The sequence below is a fragment of the Astyanax mexicanus genome, chromosome 12 (assembly GCF_023375975.1).
Source record: "Astyanax mexicanus isolate ESR-SI-001 chromosome 12, AstMex3_surface, whole genome shotgun sequence".
Lineage (NCBI taxonomy): Eukaryota > Metazoa > Chordata > Actinopteri > Characiformes > Acestrorhamphidae > Astyanax > Astyanax mexicanus.
Genome location: NC_064419.1, coordinates 26,874,900 through 26,898,999, shown reverse-complemented (window position 1 = coordinate 26,898,999; position 24,100 = coordinate 26,874,900). Strand labels below are relative to the sequence as shown.

The window sequence follows — 24,100 nt, the reverse complement described above, 5'->3', positions numbered from 1 at the left end:
AGTGAAACTTTGGACCATGGAATTGGGCGATCCAAAATAAGAAAGACCCGAAACGCAAAACAAAGAAGGTTGTGTACTACATAAAGCGTGCAATCATGAATAATATATGAACCCTGGCAAAAGTTGGTTGATGGCCACCAAACGAGTCTGGTCAATGTGTTACTAGCTAAGGGACATGTACCCAAATATTAGTCATGTTATATGTATATTTCTGACCCTATATGTATATTTTGACCCTGTGGTAATTACAGAAAACCACCAAATATAAAATCTGTGCACCAAATTCTTGCTTTTTCTACTAAATACATATGTTGTACACTCATACTAAAAAAAAAGAACTCTGAAAGCCCAAAACTGCCATCTCATTCTACTCTGTGATGAGTGTACACAAGCTTCTAACTACAGCTGTATCTTTAAAAAGTTAAAAAGTCCTTCTGAACTTTTAAATAATGATTCCAGAATGTGTATAGCAGTGTTTATAGTTAAGCGTGTTTAATTAAATTAGACTTATCTGCATGATTCCCACAAATAATTAGCATACTGCGTTTACACAGTGGTTACAACAGCATCTTCTAAAAAAGTGATCAAAGTGAAAAAAAACAGGGACGTTCATCAGTACAGACGCTGCTCATGCGAATAATTGCTCTGGTAAAAAAAATAAAAAGTCTGACTAAATTGGGGGAGAGTGATTAGTGTGGGATATGGGTGAATGTGCGTAGGAAAGTGTTTTGAAGCAGGAAACCATGCTGAAACATATTAAAGGGAAGAACGAGTTCCTTACCCAGAATGCTAAGTAGGATGGGCAGCAGCAGTAGGGGATGCGCAGTAAACACGGCCACGGACGCTATACAGATGGCCAGGGACAGCAGCAGACTGTAGAGGGCGCTCTCCACACCTAGAGTCAGGAAATCAAAAGAGTGTGTGAGAACTGAACTTTGGTTTCCTACTTTTTAATGCTTTCCTGATCCATGCTGATATTTATCTAATACACTCGATCACACATGCAGTTAATAAGCAAAGCATGTTTGCTTTTTTTGTAATCAAGTTTTTATCGAAAGTTTTGTAGACAACAGATGTAATAACACACAAACACACACCCAAACACACACCTTTCAATTTGTTGACTTAGAAATAGTTTTTAACCTAAGCTCTTCATTTTTTTAACAGCTGTTAGTGTTCAGCCTGGCTTGCACCCATTAACATATCTTTTTTCAATTACAATATACATTGACTTAAAATACTTGTAGTAAATCTTTTTTTTTTTAACGTTACACCATTAAAATGCAGCAAAATTAGGGCTGCAGCATTCATTAATTCTTTCGTCACAGATGCACAAAATGCCGAACAGTCTCTGCCTTATAGCTTAGCTAGGTTAGCTAGCTAGTGTTAAACCAGAAACAGTTAAAATAGCTTTTACTTGTCACCACATTTCAATATTTCGATATAAGTTACAGAAGCTTCATTAACTAAACACCATACATTTTCATCTGAACTACAAAACAAAAAAAGCTAACTTACTATATACTATTGTATTTATCATTTCTCATGGTTGGCCAAACAACGAGTAAGGTACTTAACTTAACCTAACTAGCTAAGCTAGCTTAACGCTAGTAACCTCAGGATCAGACTCCATCACGGGTCCCATTTTAACCTGATTTGGTAATAACAAAATATAAACTTACGCAATAAAAACGAATATTTTTTTTTTTCCCCTCACAGTTACACAAAGTGGTGGTTCCTCAGACGTATCTGGCCTTAGCCTTTTCCGGCTAACCAAGCTAGCATTAAGCTAGTTCAGTTAAGGTTACCTCAGGCTCAGAATTCATCATGGGTCCTATGTAACCTAGTTTGGTAATAATAAAATATAAAGTTAGAAAATAAAAACCAATAAACTGTTTTTTTTTTCCCCTCACAGTTGCAAAAAGTGGTGGTTTCTTCGGCTTTAGCCTGTCCAGTTAACCAAGCTAGCCTAAGCTATTTCAGTTACCTCCACCATAGGTTCTATTTAACAGAGTTTCTTAATACATGATAAAATATAGTTAGCTAAAGTTAAAACCCAATCAATTTTCTTTTTTCCCCCTACAGTTGCACAAAGTGAAGGTTTATCAGAATTTTGCCTTAGCCTTGTTCAGCTAACCTAGCTAAGCTAACTATCTAACACAGCTAGTGTTAAACAGGTTCAGTTACTACCTCAGACAGCGGTTTATCTTTCTTAACAGCTAGCTACACAACCTGGAGCCTGCTGTCTGTCTTACTCCCACTTTATTACTAACCAATATCTATTTCTACCTCTCATAGATATTAATTTCAGCTCTAAACACTACAGTGAAATAAAAGTAATTCTCACTTTTTTTCTGTAGAGAGAGTTAGCATCCGTCTGACCAGCTTACACAAACTAATATCCTGCCAGATGTTTTGGCATTTAAAAAAATCACTAGCAGCTGTAAAACCTGACTGGATGAAAGTATGATTGACACTTTAAATTAACCAATAAAAATCTGAAACTCGTGGGTAGCGGTCTCCCAAATAAAAACATAAGAATACAAAAGGAAATATAGCTCACATAAGCGCACTGAAAATTTTGAGTTTTTTTTTGTCAGCTAGGAATATTTTATTGTCAAATAGCCAGATGCATAATTTAGACGCCCTGTACATCTTTCTACTAATATCTAAATTTATACACAAGTGTGCCAAAAATGCTAAGGGGGTTTTAAAGTCAGTTATAAGTATTTTCAAATGTTCACACACTGATTAATTCATGAACGTCACCTCCAGTATTGTTATGCAGCAATGCCTCTATTAAAAAACAAAAAGATTAAAAAATCTGATCTGACCACTCACAATTATGCCACATACACTATATTGGCAAAAGTTATCCGCTCACCTGCATTGCCTTTAGTGTTATGAGACTTGGTTGAAGTTTCTTTCTCTAATGTTTGTAGAAGCAGTCTGCATGTCTATTGGTGCTTGGGTTTATACACCTGTGGCCTTGGAAGTTTAATGATTTGGATGGATAAGTGAATACATTTGGCAATATAGTGTATGTACAAATTGTATTAATTTCCAATCTAGGACCATGATTAAATTACCAGGATGAAATTACTGTAATCTTATTATTTTTTTGTTTTGCCTTAATCTGACAGATATCTGGGGTTTTTTTCAGGGCTATATAGTCTTGTCAAATCTGAGCATTTTAAATCACATAAAGTCATTTTTATATGTGGGCTTTTGAATGGGATTGAAAACAATAAGATCAGATTTCATACATCTTTTTGACTTTTTCTTTTTTGAGTAAAGAACAGTTACAATCAGTAAACCTACCAGATCACGCTGTTTCTTGAATGAATATATTATATGTTGCAGGGATGGTTAAGCCAAAACACTAATGATAATAAGTAGAATATTTTATCCCCAACTCAGGCAAACTACTACTTTATATTATGTAATCGAAACAACCTGAGGGACTGCTGCTTTAAGAGTGACAGTCTAGATCCAGTGTTCTAAACTAAAAGAGTCTGGGCTACGAAAAAAACATTAGATTTTCACTGAACTATAAAAATTATAAGACAAACACACAATTTTTGGGTCAACATCCAGAAAGTAGATCATTATTGCAAGATATTAAGCTAAAATTTCAACATTTGACATTTTGCTGCCAGCAGGAAATGGGCTTCTACATCATGACTACACAAACATCAGTGCTTACACAAGCAATGCTACGTTACTAAAGGCCTCATTATACTTCTTGTGGATTCAGGCTTCAGCAAATGCCATAAACGCAGAAAAACCAGCAACCGCAGACATCGTACGGAGGCAGAAAAGCGCTAAAGTTGCAGCCCTTAATAACAAGCAGTCCTCCTGTAATGAGCCTGAAAATTACCATAAAATGTCATAGCGCCACCCCCAGTTCTGTGCATACTGACAGCCAACAAAACCACTGGGTATGAAAACTCATTTGGGAAAGTTTGGGAATGTGGTTTTAAATCTGAGTAACTCAAAAAAGTATACCAAAGCCTCTAGTCCTCACCTGTGATTTCTGTCTGTGTGATTCCAGTGTCAGACCGGTGCTGACATAATTATAATAACAAAAATAACAATAAGTATTCCACATTTTTTCTGATGAATAATACATAACTCACTGACATATTATGCATCCTTGAAAACACTGTAAGAATGACTATACAAAGTCTCTCTCTCACTCTCAAGCTCCTCCATTCACACAATGACACACACACACACCTATGATCTCCATAAAAATCTGCTTCCAGTGCTGGCAGGTCTGGAACCCTCGACGCAGCGCTGACGATTGCGGGAGTGATGCTAATTGCTCCTGTAGGAAGCTCTCCCATTGGACGAAATCAGAGTGAGTCTGAAATGAAGACTTCCCTTTATAGGTGGTCTGGGTTTTCAAAACAAACAGAGAAAAGAAAAAAGAGATTCTAATCAAACAGGGTTACTAATGACACAAACACCTGTTAAACATGGGGGCGGCGCAGCACTAACACCGCAGGGAATCCGCATGTCTGTTCTTCCTCCTGCCTCTCTCTGTCTTTTATAAGCTAGACTGCTTTAGCAGATACTACACTGAAAGAAAATGTTTTTATGTGACTGTTGGTTTATATATGGAAAATATGCTGGTATGACAGCATGGTCAATTAATGGAGGTATAGTGTTTTTTTACCCTAAAAATACTTAATTATTTCTTTTAGACACAATCTAAATCATTTGCACAACTATCAGTATTTTAGTAGCCACTGACATTTTGGGGCTTGTGAGCACGTTTCCAGGTGTAGTGATTAATTATCGTCCTGGTTCCATACTGGGCACGTCCTCTGTCCCTCACACACCATTACTGTGTAATCTTTACTGTGTAAGAACAAATGCTTTGTGGTGCTCCTCCACACAACAATTCAGTATGTCAAATTATTGACTTCCTATTACTCCAAACTGCTACAGTAATGTCACTTGAAACATCTACCTTAAATACAGGAGATCAAGACTATTGTGAATATAGTGGTGTTATTTGATAAACCCATGAATTATATACAACCAAATAAACATTATCTCAAAATTTTCCATCCCATTACTCCACCTTCCTACAGTAACATCAAAAAGTTGATTTAAGTTGATCAGCAGTGTCGTTTGATAACAGTTCGATTTTAAAGTCTTAATAAAAAGAAAATCTAACTGTTATCAAATGACACTGCTGATGTCTTAAAACAACGTTTCATAGTATTAATCATGTAAGTTTTAAAGGATGTTCATGTAAAAATGTGGAATAATGGGATGGCATTTTTTGAGAAAATGTTTATGTAATGTTTAAAATATAGTGGACTTAAAGACATTATACCACAAAATTTGAAATGGTTTAGAAACTATTTAGTTGCACTCACTGACTCAAAGGCCATGGAGATCCAGTGCACTCTGCCCCCCTGCATTCCCACTGCACCATGGGAGAGCTGACCGGGCAGGAGGTTTGGTTCAGGAAGTGAGTGACAGTCAGGGTGGAGAACAGGAAGAATGGAAGAAAGACTGTTACCTGAGAGAGAGAGATAAAAGCAGGAGAGAGAAAGAGCACGAGAGAAAGATATTGAGCAATGAAGGGAGGATAAACGCAGGGCTGAAAACAGGAGAGGAACAAAAGAGACAACAGAGAAGAGTGACCTCATGTCATTTGATTAGCATATGTGTGTGTGTGTGTGTGTACCTGAAGGTAAACACTGGGCTCCGCCGGGCTTGACGAGCTGTGTGTTGGCACTGATGGCTTTGCAGAGTTGGCATAAATGACCGATTTCATTGAAGAGATCAAAGTCAGGGTCATAGATCACACTGCCCTTTGTGGAAAAAGTCAACGAGAAATCAATCAGAATGAACTGAAGCTGGAATCCACACACATTTTACACTTTATTTTGTTTCCATATACAATACAAAAAACAATATTAAACAAACTATTCCAGAAAATTGTCCAAACATAGTGACATATAGTTTATACAGGGTGTTACAACATTTCATGTTTTCTCCATTTATGGATAAAGAACACAGCACCTTTTCCAAATAAGCATACGCCCAGTGATAGCTGAAATAGAGCAAAACTTTACCAGGTTTTTTTTTTAGCTTTTGCTCGACTTAATCCCCCAAGACCTAGACCACACACTGCAAGTCTATGCACATGACCAAGACTCCCAAACACCAGGGCTATCAGTCGCATCTAAATCCTATTTCCTAAATCCGATTTCGATAACAATAACCAGTGTTTGGTATTTTTGAGATATATGACTCCCAATTTTAAATATAAATCAAACGCACATTATATTTCATATTTCTGAACAGTGATACATAGCGCTTATTGATTTTATTATTGATTTTTGACCAAACTATACCTTACAGTAGGAGTCCTGCTACTGTAAATACTGAAATCTTACTGCAGTTAAAGTGTTAATCAAGATACATTACCAGACAAAGTTTGGTGTTTTTTCATTCTTTTAAAAGATTCTGCACTGCAGATTAATAACAGTCATCCAAAAAAGAAACAAAAAAAACCTTGATATTATTTAGTAAACAAAAAAGTGTAAAATATATTATTATATTGGAATCTATATTATAGATTCTTTAAAGTAGGCACCTCTTGCTTAGATGACAGCTTTGCACATCTTGGCTGGATTTTCTCAGTCAGCTTTATGAGGTTGGCTCTTACGTAACAACTCTGCTGGACTTGTCAAGTAAAATTTTTGTTTCTTAATGTGTGTAAGAGCATCAGTTGTGTTGTGAAGAGATACACAGAATACACAGAATTGCTTTAAAAAAATGAATGTCAGTTAATCGAAAAAATGTCAAAAACTTTGAAAATATCCTCAAGTGCAGTTGCAAAGACCATCAAAAATGTTTTGATAAAACTGGCTCTCATTAGGGCTGCCCCAGTAAAGGAAGATCAGGAGTAACTTCTTTTGCACAGGATAGGTTTATCATACTGTATGAATTATCTTAGGACATGAGAAACTAGAAGGAGTAAATAGTTCAACTAACCTTCAGTAAATAATAATATGCAATGTTTCGTCACATTGAGCGAATAAACATATGAGTATATTCACATGGTGAGTAAAACGGTTGGGGAATAATCCCACGAGCCAATGGGAATGGTTCTTTCATTATCAGGGTTGAACTGCCCAAACATAAGGCACACCTAACTTTAACCACGTCATTTAAATGACCTCTGCAGCTGAATTAATCGAAATGAGTGTGTATCCCAATTGTTCACTATTAAAAGAGAACTCTAAAATGGTGTAAAATGGACTTTTGGTGTGGTAAAACATGATAAAAAGTACTTACCTTTGATGAATAGCACACCTCTTTTTCCCATAGCTTTCCGAGATTAAAAAATTTTAACGGTTTGTCCAAACATCCTTCAGACTGGGTGACATGGGGCATAATTTGCTCCGATAAATCTAAGCTTTTTCCACCGTTATCCAGCTCAAAGTAGCTCCACACCTCCTTGCTAGAATCCGAAGAGCCCTGACATTTAAAACGAGGCATTAATAAGTTAAAAAGTGCATAAGAAGCTTATTAAAAGTCACTGTTTACATCCCATAATGATAGCTTCAGCTTCGAACGCCGCCATCACAGACCTGAAAATAACATAGACATATATGTATAGATTCCACAAAGCCTGCCTCCTGATGCCGGCTCCTACTCTAGGCAGAGTCTATATATATATATTTATGTCTATGTTACTTTCAGTTCAGTAATGGCGGTGCATGGAGCTGAAGCTAGCATTATGGGATATAAACAGAGCTTTTTAATAAGCTTCTTGTGCAATTTTTAAGTTAGTAATGCCTCATTTTAAATATCAGGGCTCTCTGGATTCTAGTAAGAAGGTGTGGAGCTACTTTGAGCTGGATAACAGTGGAAAAAGCGATTTATAGGGGCAAATGGTAAGTACTTTTTTATTATGTTTTACTACACCAAAAGGCCATTTTACACCAGAGATCTCCTTTAAGTGATCCTGGATTTCTGTAGTATTTAAGTTGTGTTAACTTACTTTAATATGTAAAGCAGTTATTATTATTTTATAGCATACTGTTTGATTGCAGCTGCCACAGTTCTGCTTGTTGATGGGTTAAAACGTTTAACCGCTCACTTTCACACAGTATTTAAGTGACAGGAGCATCTTCTGCAGCTTGTCAAATATCAGTGTGTCAGACGACAGCAGTGATTCTGTCAGACAGCTTTTAGAAACGGCCTCAAAAAGAAGACGCTGTTGTTGTATTGTGTTTTAGTCCTTCAATAAAACGCAAACTCAACCACAGCAGAAATACAAAAGCAGCACAGAACAAATCTCTGCTGTCCAAATAAAACACTACATATATCTCCATAATGTTTCCTTCACAGCAGAAGGGAAAACATTCGTAGTGTTGTATTGTTGTGTGAATTAAGGTAATTTTGGAGCATCTCTATTGACCAACTCATTAAGAAATGTTCACACAATGTTAAGAGCAGCTTGTTAAACAGTGCAGTGTAGATGTCACAGTTGGAGGAAGCTATCGGCAAGAGGCAGGCAGACAAAGAGCAGGAGCGTTTATTAAAACAGACAAACCAAACAACCAAAACCAAACAGCAAAACAAAGAGATAAAGGAGAAAAAAAAAAACGGAATACGCACAGATAACTGCAATGACAACACATAACAACAGAGACAAAGAAAAACTCCTGCACTGAATGTGGACGTGAGTCGTGTATCTGTTCTCATGGACATTTCCAGCCAGATGTCGCCGGTCACGATCATTACTACCCAATGTGCTGTCCACTATGGGTGGTAATGCTTTCTAATAAAGAGTCTTCCTCAGTAACCTGTTGGTCACATGTATGGAACAGTCTAACGAGGTATCATGGTGATAACGTATGCTAATGTCACAGGATGACACTGTGTGTGTGTTTTTTTTTTTTACTGCTTTTTTTGTGTATAATAACCGAGAGCAGCAAAGAATATATCAGTTGCATTCTTTAAATCATTCTGACCATAACTGTATAAAAAGGATCCTTTCACATTGGATCACAGAGAACGTTATTAGAACATGCAGCAATATTTTAATAAGCTTGCATTAAGGTTAAACGAACGTTCTGAAAATATGTGGGGTAATAATGATTTGCATCACAGTGTTATTAGACAGTTTTTCACATAACTTTCCCATAAACTGTTCCTTACACTGTTCCGAAATTTCTTGATGAACGGACCAATACAAACTCTTCAAAATGACCTGAAATAAACTCTTTTTACATTGACTTCTATTGAAAGTTTACAAGGTTTTTTCTCTCTCCTGTAAATTTGCTGTTTTGGAGATAAGTCTTTTTCATTGGACAGCAACGATATAATGTATAACATATAAACGGTAACATTCAGAAAACATTTGTTTGCGTTTTCATTGTCTCACCAGGTCTCCAATCACGTGGTTGTCTGCATGTTGAGTGCGGTTAACTCCAAGTATCCCAAACACCACAAACACCATGGCTCCAGTGTCCACCAAGGGGCGCACTGCTGGCTTCCCACACCCGCCTCCGCTACAGGGGTTAAAGCCGGACGTCACGGAGCTCTTCACCTGTTTAGGAGCTAAATAAACAGAAGTACATATCAAAAAATGTGAAATATAATAACTGCTTTTTACACTAAGTGAAATGTTTATGATAAATGGATCAGAAGAAATCCTCCAAAACATGATTAAGTAAAAGTCTATTTTTTTCTTCTTACTATTTATTATTTACTAAGTTACTAATTTTAAAATTCAATGTTTAATTCGTTATCCATACCAGATGTTGTGTCTCATGACTGTTGCCATGGCCCTATAAGCTAAAAACCTGCGCGTGGATGTGAGTTCTGCCACAGTTGCTTGGTCACAATCACTATCACCTACTGTATTGTCTACTGTGGGTGATGATTGATACCTTGTATTACATGTTCCTGGTACCCATGTGACACTGTGGATCAAGGAATGTTAAATTCCCACACAACTTTAGAAATAGAATGTCCCATTCATTGGCACTCATCAGGGCTGTGCGGTATATATCCCGATATATCCCGATATAGGTCAATTCATATCCTAACAACAATATATATCAAAATCAAGATATAACAAGATTTAGCATTTTCTATAGATTCAAAGATTTTTTTTTATAAACTATCTTTTATTTCTCATTTTATTGAAAAACTTTATATCTGTGTTTCTCAATCCTGATCCTGTAACCCACCTGCCCTGCACATTTTCCAGACTTTCTCTGCTTTAACTCAGCCCTGCTACTCTCAAAGCACTTCATTAATGATTATTAACGAACTGATTATTAATGAACTGATTTTTAATGAGCTGATTAGTTCCTCAGGTGTGGAAAAGGGAGCAGGAAAATCACTAAATGTGCAGAGTGTGCATATCTATATTCTATATCTCAAAAAATAGAATATCACTGAAAAGTTACTTTATTTCAATAATTTAGTTTACAATGTACATTATATACATTATATAGCTGTATTAAATCTATTCTGTAGATCTATTTTAAGCGTTTAGATCTTTTATTGTTGATGATTTTGGATTACAACCAATTAAAACTCAAAATTGGTACTTGTAGCAGTGTGGGCAGTGTGCCAAGTCCTGCTGGAAAATGAAATCCACATCGTCATAAAAGTTGTCAACAGACGGGAAGCATGAAGTGCTGTAAGATTTTCCAGGAAAACACTGCACTGCACTATGGTCCATTGATTTCCAGATGGAATGCAACATTTACTGATGGTCAGTGATTGGAGAGACATGTAAGCCATAATTATCAACGATAAAAGAAATAAATGATTAAAGTGTTCAGTCTGTGAGTAATACATCTATATATTTATATAATAAATTAATTTTACATTTTAAATGAATTACTGAAATAATGTAACTTCTCAATAATATTATTTTCTTGTGAGATGCACTAGTATATATATATATATATATATATACACCTCACTGCACTTAATAGACCTTTCTCTGGCAATGTTTATCCAGCAGGTTCTGTCTTTATGACACATGTCCTCGGCTCAGTGGTGGAGCCATGGTGGAATTGACTGCTCTCTCCATGCTTTCTGTCAGTCTGACGGCTCCTGGGTGCATTGGCTCTACGCAAATCCGACGCTGTCCAGTGTTGAATAATGCATCAGTCGCAACACTTGCTGCACATTTGAATAGGTTTCATCATGTTGTGTGTGTGAGGGTATGTATGTGTGTGTGTGAGTGGGAGTTTGATGTTGGTCTACCTGCAGGCAAGGGGGCGTAGAAACTGCCCTGAGTGGGTCCGACAGGCCCAGAGCCAACCATACAGCCTGCGGGCCCATCACACACACGGCTAGGGTACGGGCTGAGTGTGTTCTGGGCAAAATAGAGCTTCCTGTGGGAGAGGGAAAAAAAAGAGAGAGAGAGAGAGAGAGAGAGAGAGAGAAAGAGAGATACAGAAACTACTTACATGGCCGTGAATGAACATATGGTAAGTCCTCTAGAGAGAACTGACTGTGATGCAAAACATGGCATTTCTGCTCAGTGCAGAAAATTTAAACGGCCAATATCACTGACGGAATAACTTTACCTGTAAAATGATTGTATAAATTCTAGATCAATCTAGGATATACAATTTAATTCATATATGGAAACTAAACTATGAAGAAATGTGCTGTTTTAATTCACCATTGTTGTGATGTCACAACCAGGAGCAGATTATCTTACATGGCTTGGAGGATCAGAGCACATAACTGGCCTCTCAATCTTTAGCTGGTTAGGATAATCCATGACAACAACATAACAAAACAATTTTGGATAAAATTACAGACACAGTTGCATTTTTTAGCAAAGATATTTATATTTTGTGGTTGGGTTTCTAAAAATGGCCAGTTAAAAGCTGTTACAAAAAAAAAAAACATTTTTCACCCTATCTAAATTCCCATACTTACTCCATCCATATACAGCTCCAAAAAATAAGAGACCACTTAAAAATGATGAGTTTCTTTGATTTTACCAAATTGAAAACCTCTGGAATATAATCAAGAGGAAGCTGGATGATCACAAGCTATCAAACCAAGCTGAACTGCTTTAATTTTTGCACCAGAAGTGGAATAAAGTTATTCAAAAGCAGTGTGTAAGACTGATGAAGGAGAACATGCCAAGATGCATGACAACTGTGATTAAAAACCAAATACTGATTTCATTTCACATTTTCTGCAAAGAAAATGCTGTAAATGACAATATTTTTACTTGGTATTTGGGATAAATGTTGTCTGTAGTTTACAGAATAAAACAACAATGTTAATTTTATTTAAACATATACCTATAAATAGCAAAATCAGAGAAACTGAAGTGGTCTCTTATTTTTTTCCAGAGCTGTATGTCATAGAATAACTTAAAAACTCAGTAAATGCATGCTTTAGTATATTTTAAAGCAAAAAGTAGGAGAAACAGTAAATACAAGCCCTTTAAAGAACAGCCAAACAGATCAATTACTGGTGTTTTAGCTCACACAGACCTGTTCACCTCACTCCACTCCTCCACTCACCTGCTGTTCTTCTGCTCAGCCAGCGCCACAAAGAAGCTGAACTCTGACCTCCAGCCGTGACGAGGATCGCACGACCCCCGGGTCAGCATCCACCGCGGCCGAGGGTGGTAGGCATGGGACACACACACCGTGAGCTGTGCGCTGAAGTTGCCATGGCGACTGCTATAAGCCTATTACCGCGATAACAAAACAATCATAAGCTGACAGTTTACACCGAGCAGAGACAGCATGAAGCTTAGAGAAGAGGCTGAAGTATAAATGCTGCATTTCTCAAACCGATCTCAGATTACCAACCGTTTAAAAGTCAGACGGTTGGGTGGGTGGTGATGATATCTACAGTCTGTTCTCAGTCTCAAAACAGGTCTTAGGTTCATAAACAAAATATCTGTTGAGGCCTGATAGGTTCATTGTGTCTGTTTGAGATAACGATTATTAAAAACTGTTTTTTTAGGGGTAAAGTCAGAGATCATTTCAATTCAGCTCTTCCATTATTCAGCTTTTTCATTTTTTAAATGATTATAGACTGGCATATTGCTGATTAACATTTTTTAACAGTTGTTCAAAATTGACAAAAGTGATGCAGTTTAAATTTACACCGGATAGCAAAAATCATTCGGGACATTTCAAAGCGGTTTGAATCTATAGTATAAATATAGTACGACAACTGTCCAGAGGTGCATGTGCCAACACCCTGGTTGTTAAGTATAATATGGCAAGCGCCCCCAGATGCATGTTCCAACCCCTCCAGGTTGCCAAGTATAATGTGGAGTCTGGCCAGAGCCACTTGTGTTAATACCCCGTTTGCCAAGTATAATATGGCAATCGGCCCAAAACCAAAGGTGTCTTCAGCCCAATTGCAGAGTATAATATGGCAATTGGCCCAAACCGCACGTGCTAAAACCCCGGTGGCAATTGGCCCAAGTTACATGTGCCAGCACCCCGGTTGCCGAGTAAAATGTGAGGTTTGTCTGTCCTGTGTCTTGTTATCATGATATGGTTACAACGCTTCAATCAGAGAGGATACATTAAGAACACAACAAAAGAATTTGGTAAGAAATAATAACTGTGTTTATTATATTGGTCAAAAACAATGGTGTTATATGTAAGGTATGTGAGAGAATCTTTCATTGCTGTAAACTAAAGCAATGCTTGTAATTTTTAAATAAGCTCTATGCAAAATAAAAAATAGTGTATTTCATTCTGAGGTAAAACAACAGGGATAGGTAAGTTGGTTGCCAAGTATAATATGGCAATAGTCCCAAGTCGCATGTGACAACACCCCAGTTGCAGAGTGTAATATGGCAATCGGCCCAAACCCAAAAGTGTCAACAGCCCGACTGCAGAGTATAATATGGCAATCGGCCCAAACCACATGTGTTAAAACCCTGGTGACTGCCTATAATAAGGCAATTGGCCCAAGTTACATGTACCAATACCCCAGTTGTCGAGTATAATATGAGAATCGGTCTGCATCATTTTTGCCAACTCTCCAGTTGCTAAATTATTGACTGCCCACCCTTTCAGGCCCAATACAGATGGATATTGGACCCTCAGGCTCTGATGTTCCCTGTCCAGCCAGACTGATGGGAGTTTCTAAAAGACAGCCTTTCCCATCACCCACCACAGTTCAGCTGTACATTATCCAGTTTTTGCAACATGCCTCGAACTAGCTGTTCACTCCCCACTACCAATAACATCAAAGTTGCTATTCACCTGTTTGTATGTTTAATGACTTTTTAAACCTTCATTCAGGATGGTCCCCTCTTATATGTGGGCCTTGGTCCTCCCCATGTTTCTTCCTCCTCCAGCTCTAGGGTAGTTTTTTCTAGCCTCTGCGCTCACTGTAGGTTCTGTGTCGTACATTCAGTGTTTTGTCTGATTCTCTGTCCTGTAAAGCTGCTTTGTGACATCAGCTGTAAAAACGCTATACAAATAAATTTGATTTAAAAATCTAAATGTATTTTTATTGTTCTGCACAAGAAATAACAATGAATGAACAATGAATTACACAATTTTTCTATCTTTTATTTTTATCTTAAAAAAAAACAGTTCTGACTTGGACTCGCCTACTAAAAGTCATGGTTTTGACTACAACACTAGTTTGCAGAGCTAAAGGAAGAAGTAATGAGACCTATGGATTTTTCCAAAGTGCTGCAGTCATTAAGCTCCACTGAAAGTCTATTTGCTCTTGCTATAAAAGATGGCTTTTATTGTCTTCTGTGGCAGATTACTGACTATCTGGTCAAACCTGTGATTGATAAGGTGATATTAAAGCATTACACAAACTCACGTAAAGGATTTCCATTAAATCTCATTGCTTCTAAATGATGTTCCTCCTCAGCGCTGCGTTTAAAACATTAGGCTGAAATATTTGCCCTGAAACTGTGTTTACCCACCAGCGCGTCGAATTAAGCTACTCGTTCTAATTTCCTTGTGTTATAATGCTCTTTTGTATTAAAGAGGCCACACCACTTGAAAGTTCCTGCTATCTGATATGTTTGTTCCATTAACACATTAAAACCTAAAGCCAAATAATCACATTATTCTTCAGAAGTATCTGTATAATTGCTGCTTTTTAATAGAGCTATAATGGTTTCACTGAAGCTTTTATTTTGGAAGTTAAACTGCTAATCCCATTATATCTACTGCATTACTCCCAACACTACCGATAATTATGTTTCCAGGAAAAGCTCGTCTCAGTGGACAAATAAACTTTATATTCTGCTCGCTCACAAAAGCGAGAACAGTAATAAAGTTATTAAGCCTAATGTTTATGAAAGTGGGTTTAATGCTGAAGGAAATGTACGTGTGGAGCTCTAGATTATATAAAAGCACATTCCCTCAGGTAAAAAAATAAAATCAGCAACTTCTGCTTTTTCTCCTTCTCTGTTTCTGGCAGCTGAATGTGAACATTGTGATACTGGATTCATCAACATTTATATGTAGAATCTCAATATAGTGGCTCACTAATGCAGAATAATGCCTTATTGATTAAGCATTTGAATTAATAATAGTGAATTCCTTTTTTAGAAATTACCGTACTATCTCAATTTTTTTTCTTCAGTGGTTTGATTTAAGGATCCTAAAAATGTACTTAACATATAAATTATTTATTTTGTTTTGCTGACTTTTTGGCACTGCAAAATAAGGATCATTTATTATATTTTAACTTAGAATTTTGCAATGATAATGACAAAATAATAAATTATTTTCTTATTTAGATTTCTTATTTTTTGTTTATTTCTGATTTAGTGCAGCAAAATAATAACTTTAAAAATTATATTTATGTTCTTGATTTTGATTCATCTCAAAATAATAACTTTTAAGATTCTGTCCTAATATCTTGAAGGGTGTCATTAATAATTTACAACAAGTGTTTATAAATGAACAGTACTTATGACTCAGCTAATAATTAATTAGCACTAGTTTTCTACTAGTGTCTATTTATTTATTATTTATATATGTCTTATGCATTAAAGTGTAGTAATGTTTAATAATGTCATAATAAGTGTCAATTAATCATTTGTTGAGACATTATACAATGCTTATTACTGTTGTAAGTACTTTGTTTGCTAAGAACTGTTATTTGTGACCCTTATTGTGACTTATTTTCTACTTTTTCTATTTTCTCGTTAAATGTTTCAGTATCTTAACATTTTATTCAGTATCTCAAAACAATGACTTCATAAGTAATGATCTAAATATTATGACTTATTATCCACCAAAAACTTCTTTCTAAATCTTTAATTATTTACTCTTAGGGAAATTTCAAGGAAGAACATCATTATTGCGGAATGCTAAGTTGCTGACATTCTGCTAAGAAAAAAAAAAAGAAGAAGAAAGTGTTGTTTTTTTCACAATTATCTAGCAGGAGTTGTCATCAATTGTTTTATGTGCAGAAGTCAGCAAAAAGTGTGTGTGTGTGTGTGTGTGTGTGTGTGTGTGTGTGGACCTGAAAGGATGGAACGTCTCCATGTCCAGTGGTCACTGCCCTCCAGGGAGCCTCTGCACTGCCGTTGAGAGAGTAGCGGTAGAGCGTGATGGGCGTGTCCACCTCCAGCTTAAACACATAGACAGTAAGGAGACCGTCTGTAGAGAGAACAGAGCAGATCTGCCATTATTACCTGATTATGGTCATAATATCTGAAACATTCCTTTATTCAAAAGTAAATTAATGTAATCTAGTAAAAATGTTGAGAAGCAGCTGTAGAGGCTGTTGAAGATGCTTTCTGTCCATCATTATTAAGTGCCCTTGTTACGTTATAATATATACAGTATAAAGTACCAGTCAAAAGGTTTTTTCACCTGTATTCCAGACTATGGAGGAACACATAAGGAATCCTGTAGTGACCTAAATGTGTTAAATAAACTAAAATACTCTGTGAAGCATTTAGGTTCTCTTATCTGGGGTCTTGCTTATCCTTACCTGGGGTGGTCCTGGTGAGAGCCAGTTTCATCATAATGTTTTTGATGATCTTTGCGACTGCACTTGAGGATACTTTCTTAGACACATACCAATATATATATATATATATATTATAATTTTATTTCAAATTTTTCCCATTTTCTCCCCAATTTACACGGCCAATTACCCAACCCACTCATTAGGACTCCCCCTATCCTAGTGATGCTCCAACACACCAGGAGGGTGAAGACTAGCACATGCTTCCTCCGATACATGTGAAGTCAGCCACCGTTTCTTTTCGGTTCGACTCGGTTCTGATACATCAGCTCACAGATGCCCTGTGCTGCAGACACACCGTAGGAGTGACGTGGGGAGAGCGCCCGGAGGGAGCGGGGGCCACCCGGAGGGAGCGGGGGCCAATTGTGCTCCCTCTGAGCGCCGGCAGCTTAATGGCCAAAATGTTTTTTACTGTTAAAACTCCTGGTCACTTTACAACAGATGCGGGTAAACATAACAAATACAATAAAAAGTAAAAAAAATCTATTTTTTAAAAAAGGGGTTAAGATTTTGTGAGCTAGTTTGGAGAATAAAATGTGGTTCCATGATTTTTCTGGAAGCCACCAGGCATTAAGTAGATGTATTTAATTTAATCACCAACTTTGAAGATATATCAATGAACACAGTGATGTAAAATCAGTACTTTTAGAAAGAATATTATGCTGATCATCAAAAATACAGTTACACTCAGAAGAATGTGTCAGATTGCAGTACAACTTCTTTCAGGGTGCAAAAATCTCATTTGCTTGGGTGTTTATTCTAATATTAGTGTTTCTTAATATTAATCGTCAGGTCAGTTTTCTCCACTGAGACACGCAAAGCAATGTGCAGTTAAGATATCAACGCTTCCAAGGCAGAGCTCACCTGCCTCTTAAAGGAAATGGCAAGTGAAACGCTGATCTTTTTTTTCTTGTTACGCCCAAAACACCCCCATCATTAATTAAGACCATTACATGCTTTTTGCGCGTTTTGAGCTGCACATGCCTCGTGTTTCTGTCTGAACCTGCTGTAGAAACTCTTGACTGGGATTCCCAGCATCTTGTTTTTAATCAATTGAGTGTTGTCATGTTGTCATGTGGCCACTAGATATACTGTACACACTAATAAAAATAAATACAGATTTGTACTTAAAAGAGTATAAAACTTGTCGCTGGGGCTGTATCTTATATTGAGGTTCAAAAAAGTACCTTTCAGTGAAAGTATTTTTTTTAGTACCCATGTTTTTTGTGCCAGTAAAGATTATAAAGATTATAAACATTATCATCAACTGAATATGTGTCAAGAACTTGATGATCCAAAATTGTCTGGCTTTCAAATAAAAAATGTGCAATTAATATATATATTGTTTATTAGTACAGTGACACAGAATACAGAATGTAACTTTGGACTGGTCAAATGGTACAAATCTGTACTTATTGCTGTTAGGAACGACTTTGTACTTCAGAGGTAACAAATCTGACCCTGTAAAGATCAATATTATACCTTTAAGGGTAAAATTATGAAGAGTGTACCTTTGAGTACAAAAAAGTACTCATATCGTACCTCTGTTTGTAAGAGTATATGAGCCTCTAACATCTCCATATGAGGCCAAAGAATCAACGTTTTAAAAAATGAAGTATCATGGTGCAGAGAAGCAGGAATGTAATGTCAACACCCATATGAGGAATCAGCAGAGTCTCAAGAGGATAAACAGGCTTGAGTTGTAAGTTATTAGGAAGGTAAAATGCAGCAGTATCATCAGTGCAGACCTGTCAGTGTGTGTGTGGAGTTCCTGGGGTCAGGCTGTCTCTGGCTGCCCTCAGTCTGGCTGGAGGGGGAATGCTGCTTCCTGGAGGTGGAGCTCATGGAGTGGACGCTGTTGTGGAGGCTGTGTGGTCTTTCCATAAACACTCCTGTGGGACGCAAAATGGGAAAATTACGTTGGAATCCCTGCAGTCTCAGAGCAGAGCCGTTACGTAAGCAAAAACGCAACTTTTAACCAGATTAAACATTCATGAAGTGTCGAAGAATGTTCGGTCAAACACGCCTCGCCTCGCCTCGCCATGGAGCTTTTTAATGACATTTTCCGAGGCAACTTACTCACGCTCATGAATTATTCAGGGCTGTTCGTTCTGTAGTACGTTTCTTTCAAGCGCATGTGCTACACTTACGTTCTGACAGGCTAATGAGGCCTCCTGAATACGGGAAGAAAAGAATGGGGCGAACTCTCCAAAGGGGAGCGAAAACAGCGCAGAATTCCAATGAAGGAGACGGATTTGTTCGGAGAGAGATAATGGACGGATATGTTTAACTCTGCTCATGTAGGGCAGGCTGTGGGTCTTCTGGGCCTCTGGCTCACCTGAACACATGTGGCAGGAGATCCCCTGGGCGCTCAGGTTGCTACGGAGATCCAGCAGCCGCTGCAGGTTAGTGTCCCGGTGGAAGAGCACGGGAGCGTGACTGGCTGGCTTCAGCAAACTGCAGCAACACGCCGAGGCCAACAGCACCAGAATATACACCACTGAAAGAGAGAGAGAGAGAGAGAAAGATCAGATCATCCACATGTCTTCACTGTTCAAAGAAAAACATCAAAACAGCAACTTCCTAGAAAAAAAGAGACAAAAACTTAACTTTCAGTGGAAGTCAGTGTAAAAAGAGTTTATTTTAGGTCATTTTTGAGAACTTCTATTAGTCCACTCAGTGTAAGGGACAGTTTGAGTAAACTAAAAATCTACAAAAATGGAGATACTTGTTTTTCATTGGACACTACTAACATTACACCAAAACTGGGAAGGACCTTTCCTAAAATAGCTGCAATCCTTTCTAGCATGGATTTCACAACGTATTGTAAATGTATATGTGTGTGTTGTTTTCATGTCTTTAATATTAATCTATGACGTAAAAAATAAATTGAATAAAGAAATGAAGAAAAACAAAACTGAATTGTGCAAAATTATTGCCACTGCTGCTTGAGATTTTAATAAAATGTCTTGTAGTCACAATTACAAAATATTGCAGAGGACTTTTAATTTGACCGACCTATTCTGGCGTGGTTTAGCTGCGATGCTAGCTAACTGTTTTTCTGAGCTGTATTACATGCTGAAAGTTGATGACAGAGTTAGGTCCCAGACCCAGTGAGAGTGAGTGATTCACACTGCCTTGTGGTTATAGAGAGCCCTCCTGTCTGAAACCTTCTTAACTTTCAGTGGGGGTCATTGTAAAAGAGTTTTAAAAATGTCAGTTACTTTTAGTCCACAGAGTGTAAGGAACAGTTTGTGTGTTCATATTTTGGACTTATAAACCAAAATCAACAAAAATAGAGATACTTTTTTTTTTCATTGGACACTACTAACACTACACCAAAACTGGGAAGGGCCTCTCTTAAAATAGCCGCAATCCTTTCTTTTTTTTTTAGCATGGATTTCACCACATGTAGTAAATTTTCCTTGCAAATTTTGCTCCATGAGATGATTGCATCATACATTTTTATTTCTGGAGCACCTTCAAGCACTGAATCTTATCTTCCAACTACTGGAAAAAACAAGAGACCACTTACAAATGAGGAGTTTCTTTGATTTTATCAAATTGAAAACCTTTAGAATATAATCAAGAGGAAGATGGATGATCACAAGCCATCAAACCAAGCTGAACTGCTTGAATTTATACACCAGGAGAGGTATAAAGTTATCTAAAAGCAGTGTGTAAGACTGGTGGAGGAGAACATGCCAAGATGCATGAAAACTGTGATTACAAATCAAACATTGATCTCTGAACTCTTAAAACTTCATGAATATGAACTTGTATTATTTGAGGTCTTAACGCTTTGCACCTTTTTTGTTATTTCAGCCATTATTTCAGATTTTTTTCCTACATAAAATAAGAATTATTAAATCTACTTTTACTAACCAAAAATCCCCAGGCCTTCTCTGAACACCTAGGATGCCAAAACAATCCCTTCCGTAATAATGACGTGATTATATAATTACTCTAAAATATTAACGTAATGTAGATTGGAAACAGCAGCAGAAAGATCTGATCAGTGATCTGCATTATGAAATGCTAAAATAAAGCTTCCTCAAGCTCTGTTGTTGCAAATCTTTTTCGGGACCAATGAGGCTCCTGCCAAATTCAGTATCACATCACTGCGCTGGAGCTAAATCAGCTTAGCCATTCCAAGCCTTTATTGTTGAGAGACATGAAAAAGTAATAAAGATGATATGAGCATTGGAAACAGCTGGAAATGAGAGGCATTAAAAAAGAAACGTGATCTGATAAAGCTTCCACTGACAGCCACTCAGGAGCACCGTTCAGAGTTACACAAAAGATTATAAATACACAGAAGATGAAAGCCTGGAAATAGAAAGGAATCTGGATTTCTGCTGCTGTGATATTTTGCTAAAATGATTGATTGCAGTGATACACAATACACCATGCTGCATAAATGCTGCGTATTGTGGAATCATAATTGATATTTTCCTTCTATCACTGCAGGCCAGACGGATGATGGAGGTGACTGGATTGTTTGGAAATGAATATGGAAAGGATTCTTTCATTTATCTTGTTGACATGAATGTATTGTTGCATATTCTTCACTTGGTGGTGCAGCAGAATATAAGCAATATGCATGTTTATGAGTGCTTACATTTATAAATAACAGCAGTTTAGACAGTGAAAAAAAATCACTCAAAGAGAATTTTAAAAGACAACTCTTAAATAGAACTCTTTAATAGAGCTCTTAATGAACGCAATGATAACTCTCAAATAGCACTCTTAATGAGCACTCTTAAAAAGAATTTTCAAATAAAGAGAACTCTCAAAAAGAAAATGCTAGGGTTAAAAAGTTAAAAGTGGTCTTAAACAGAACTCTTAAAAAGCGGTCCTAAAGAGAACTCTTAAAAGTGGTCTTAAACAGAACTCTTAAAGACAACTCTTAAAGAGAACTCTTAAAGAAAACTCTTAAAGAAAACTCTTAAAGAAAACTCTTAAAGACAACTCTTAAAAGTGCTCCTAAAGAGAACTCTTAAATAGCACTCTTAAAGAGAACTCTTAAAAAGCGCTCCTAAAGACAACTCTTAAAGACAACTCCTAAACAGAACTCTTAAAGAGAACTCTTAAAAAGCACTCCTAAAGAGAACTCTTAAAGAGAACTCTTAAAAACAACTCTTAAAGACAACTCTTAAAAGTGCTCTTAAAGAGAACTCTTAAAAAGAGCTCCTAAAGAGAACACTTAAAAGTGCTCTTAAAGAGAACTCTTAAAAAGCGCTCCTAAAGAGAACTCTTAAAGAAAACTCTTAAAGAGAACTCTTAAGAAGCGCTCCTAAAGAGAACTCTTAAAAGTGCTCTTAAACAGAACTCTTAAATAACACTCTTAAAGAGGACTTTTAAAGAGAAATCTTTAATAACACTCTTAAAGAGAACTCTTAAATAACTCTCTTAAATAGCACTCTTAAAGAAAACTCTTAAAAAACGCTTCTAAAGAAAACTCTTAAAGACAACTCCTAAACAGAACTCTTAAAGACAACTCTTAAAAAGCACTCTTAAATAACACTCTTAAAGAGAACTCTTAAATAGCACTCTTAAAGAGAACTCTTAAAAAACACCTGTCACTGTCACGCCTGGCACCGAAAGTGCTACGGTCTCTTCAACTCTCAGCTCTACCTGCGATCTCCAGTCTCCGGACTACAACACCCAGAATGCACTAAACACTGACATCACTTCTGATTATGATCACATGACACTGCACACCACTACCTGGAAGCTAATCACCTGAATACTGATTTCACCTGTTACACACTTTATTTACCCACCCACTTCACAAACTCCCTGCTGAGTATTGCCAATTTTCCTTGTACAACGCGTTTTCCCTGCCTGTGTTAACTCTGCCTGCCCTCTAATATTGCCTTGCTGTGTATGACCCTTGGACTGTATTACACTTCTGGTATGTTTACTCTCTCCTGCTGCTGTTTACCGATGTTGACCTTGCTCGTTTTGACTACCCCTTTGTCTGACAGGGCTACAACAACAACAACAGATGACCATGTCAGGTTTCACTTCAGCCAGCATATACATGCTCACCAAAACAGGACAGAGCAGTTGAAGATTGGAGGAATGTAGTCAGATCTGATTAAATTTACTGAGAGTATGGTCAGAATTTAGATAATGGATCAAAGCTAAATTTGTGTCAAACTGGCTTTATGAAAATGAGACACCAGATTTGAATCCAACAAAGTATTTTTGGGGTGTGGCAGAAAGGGAGATTAGCAGCATGAAATCCTTATGAACCTCAAAAGAGTGTTTTAAATATATTTTGTGGAATCCGTGCCACACAGAACCGAAGCTGTTTTGAAAGCAGGAGAAAGTTATCTTAATAAAGAGTTTGGTTAGCGAACACACTGAGGAGAATGTTGAATGAAGTATGAAGTATTATTTACACACCAACATCTCATTTCCAAAAGATCTGCTTTAAAGAACCGTCCAGTGAAATTTCTTCATAGAATAAAAATTGGTTCTTTTATGTTGCTGCCTTCAGAAGAGAGCTGAAATAAATAAAGCAGTGAAATTTCGTCTAGCTTTGGAGTCAAAGCCCGAAGAAAGCTTCCACACCTCCTTTATCTTTCATTTAGCCGCCCTGACCTGAAAGACCCAAGTCTACATTTTAAAAGATACTCAGTTAGTCAGAGTCTGAAGAGCAGCCAGATGCCAAGTCTATGCTTTGTGTATGCAGAGATGTATAGTTATGAAGTAGAACTACTTTAGTAGTGTACTTAAGTACTGAAATGCTGTATCTGTATCTACTGGAGCATTATTCTATTATATCCTACTGCAACTTCTACTTCACTACATCTTTACTCATCACAATGATTGAAATGTTAATGATCATTCCAAACCCACAGTATCACTAAAGCCAGAGCGCTAGATGATCTGCACTGTCACCGGGTTTGATAAAGCTCCTCATTGTTGAGTGAATCAAGAGATTAAGCTGATCTTATAAGAATACCTCGCTGCTCCCGTTTTGCCTTTCACTCTGAGAACTTTCCACTGCTTTCAATGAGATTTTATTGTCATTCGCATCACACGTGGTACATGAGGTGGAACAAAATTGTGA

The 24,100-nt window shown here is 37.1% G+C and overlaps 1 protein-coding gene across 3 annotated transcripts in view; it reads right to left on the bottom strand.

Moving 5' to 3' along the window:
- disp3 (dispatched RND transporter family member 3) overlaps positions 1 to 24,100 on the bottom strand; it is a 99,199-nt gene that overhangs the window by 13,126 nt on the left and 61,973 nt on the right. For 2 of the 3 annotated variants that reach the window (XM_022671124.2, XM_022671125.2), the window contains exons 10-19: positions 19,355 to 19,516; positions 18,765 to 18,908; positions 16,507 to 16,643; positions 12,555 to 12,724; positions 11,269 to 11,399; positions 9,425 to 9,600; positions 5,708 to 5,834; positions 5,394 to 5,539; positions 4,240 to 4,399; positions 782 to 895 (exon numbers count right to left, since the gene is read on the bottom strand). In XM_022671124.2, the coding sequence (XP_022526845.2) occupies positions 782 to 895; positions 4,240 to 4,399; positions 5,394 to 5,539; positions 5,708 to 5,834; positions 9,425 to 9,600; positions 11,269 to 11,399; positions 12,555 to 12,724; positions 16,507 to 16,643; positions 18,765 to 18,908; positions 19,355 to 19,516 (1,467 nt within the window). The remainder of the gene's footprint in view (positions 1 to 781; positions 896 to 4,239; positions 4,400 to 5,393; positions 5,540 to 5,707; positions 5,835 to 9,424; positions 9,601 to 11,268; positions 11,400 to 12,554; positions 12,725 to 16,506; positions 16,644 to 18,764; positions 18,909 to 19,354; positions 19,517 to 24,100) is intronic. The other variant, XR_007441357.1, reaches the window with a different exon arrangement.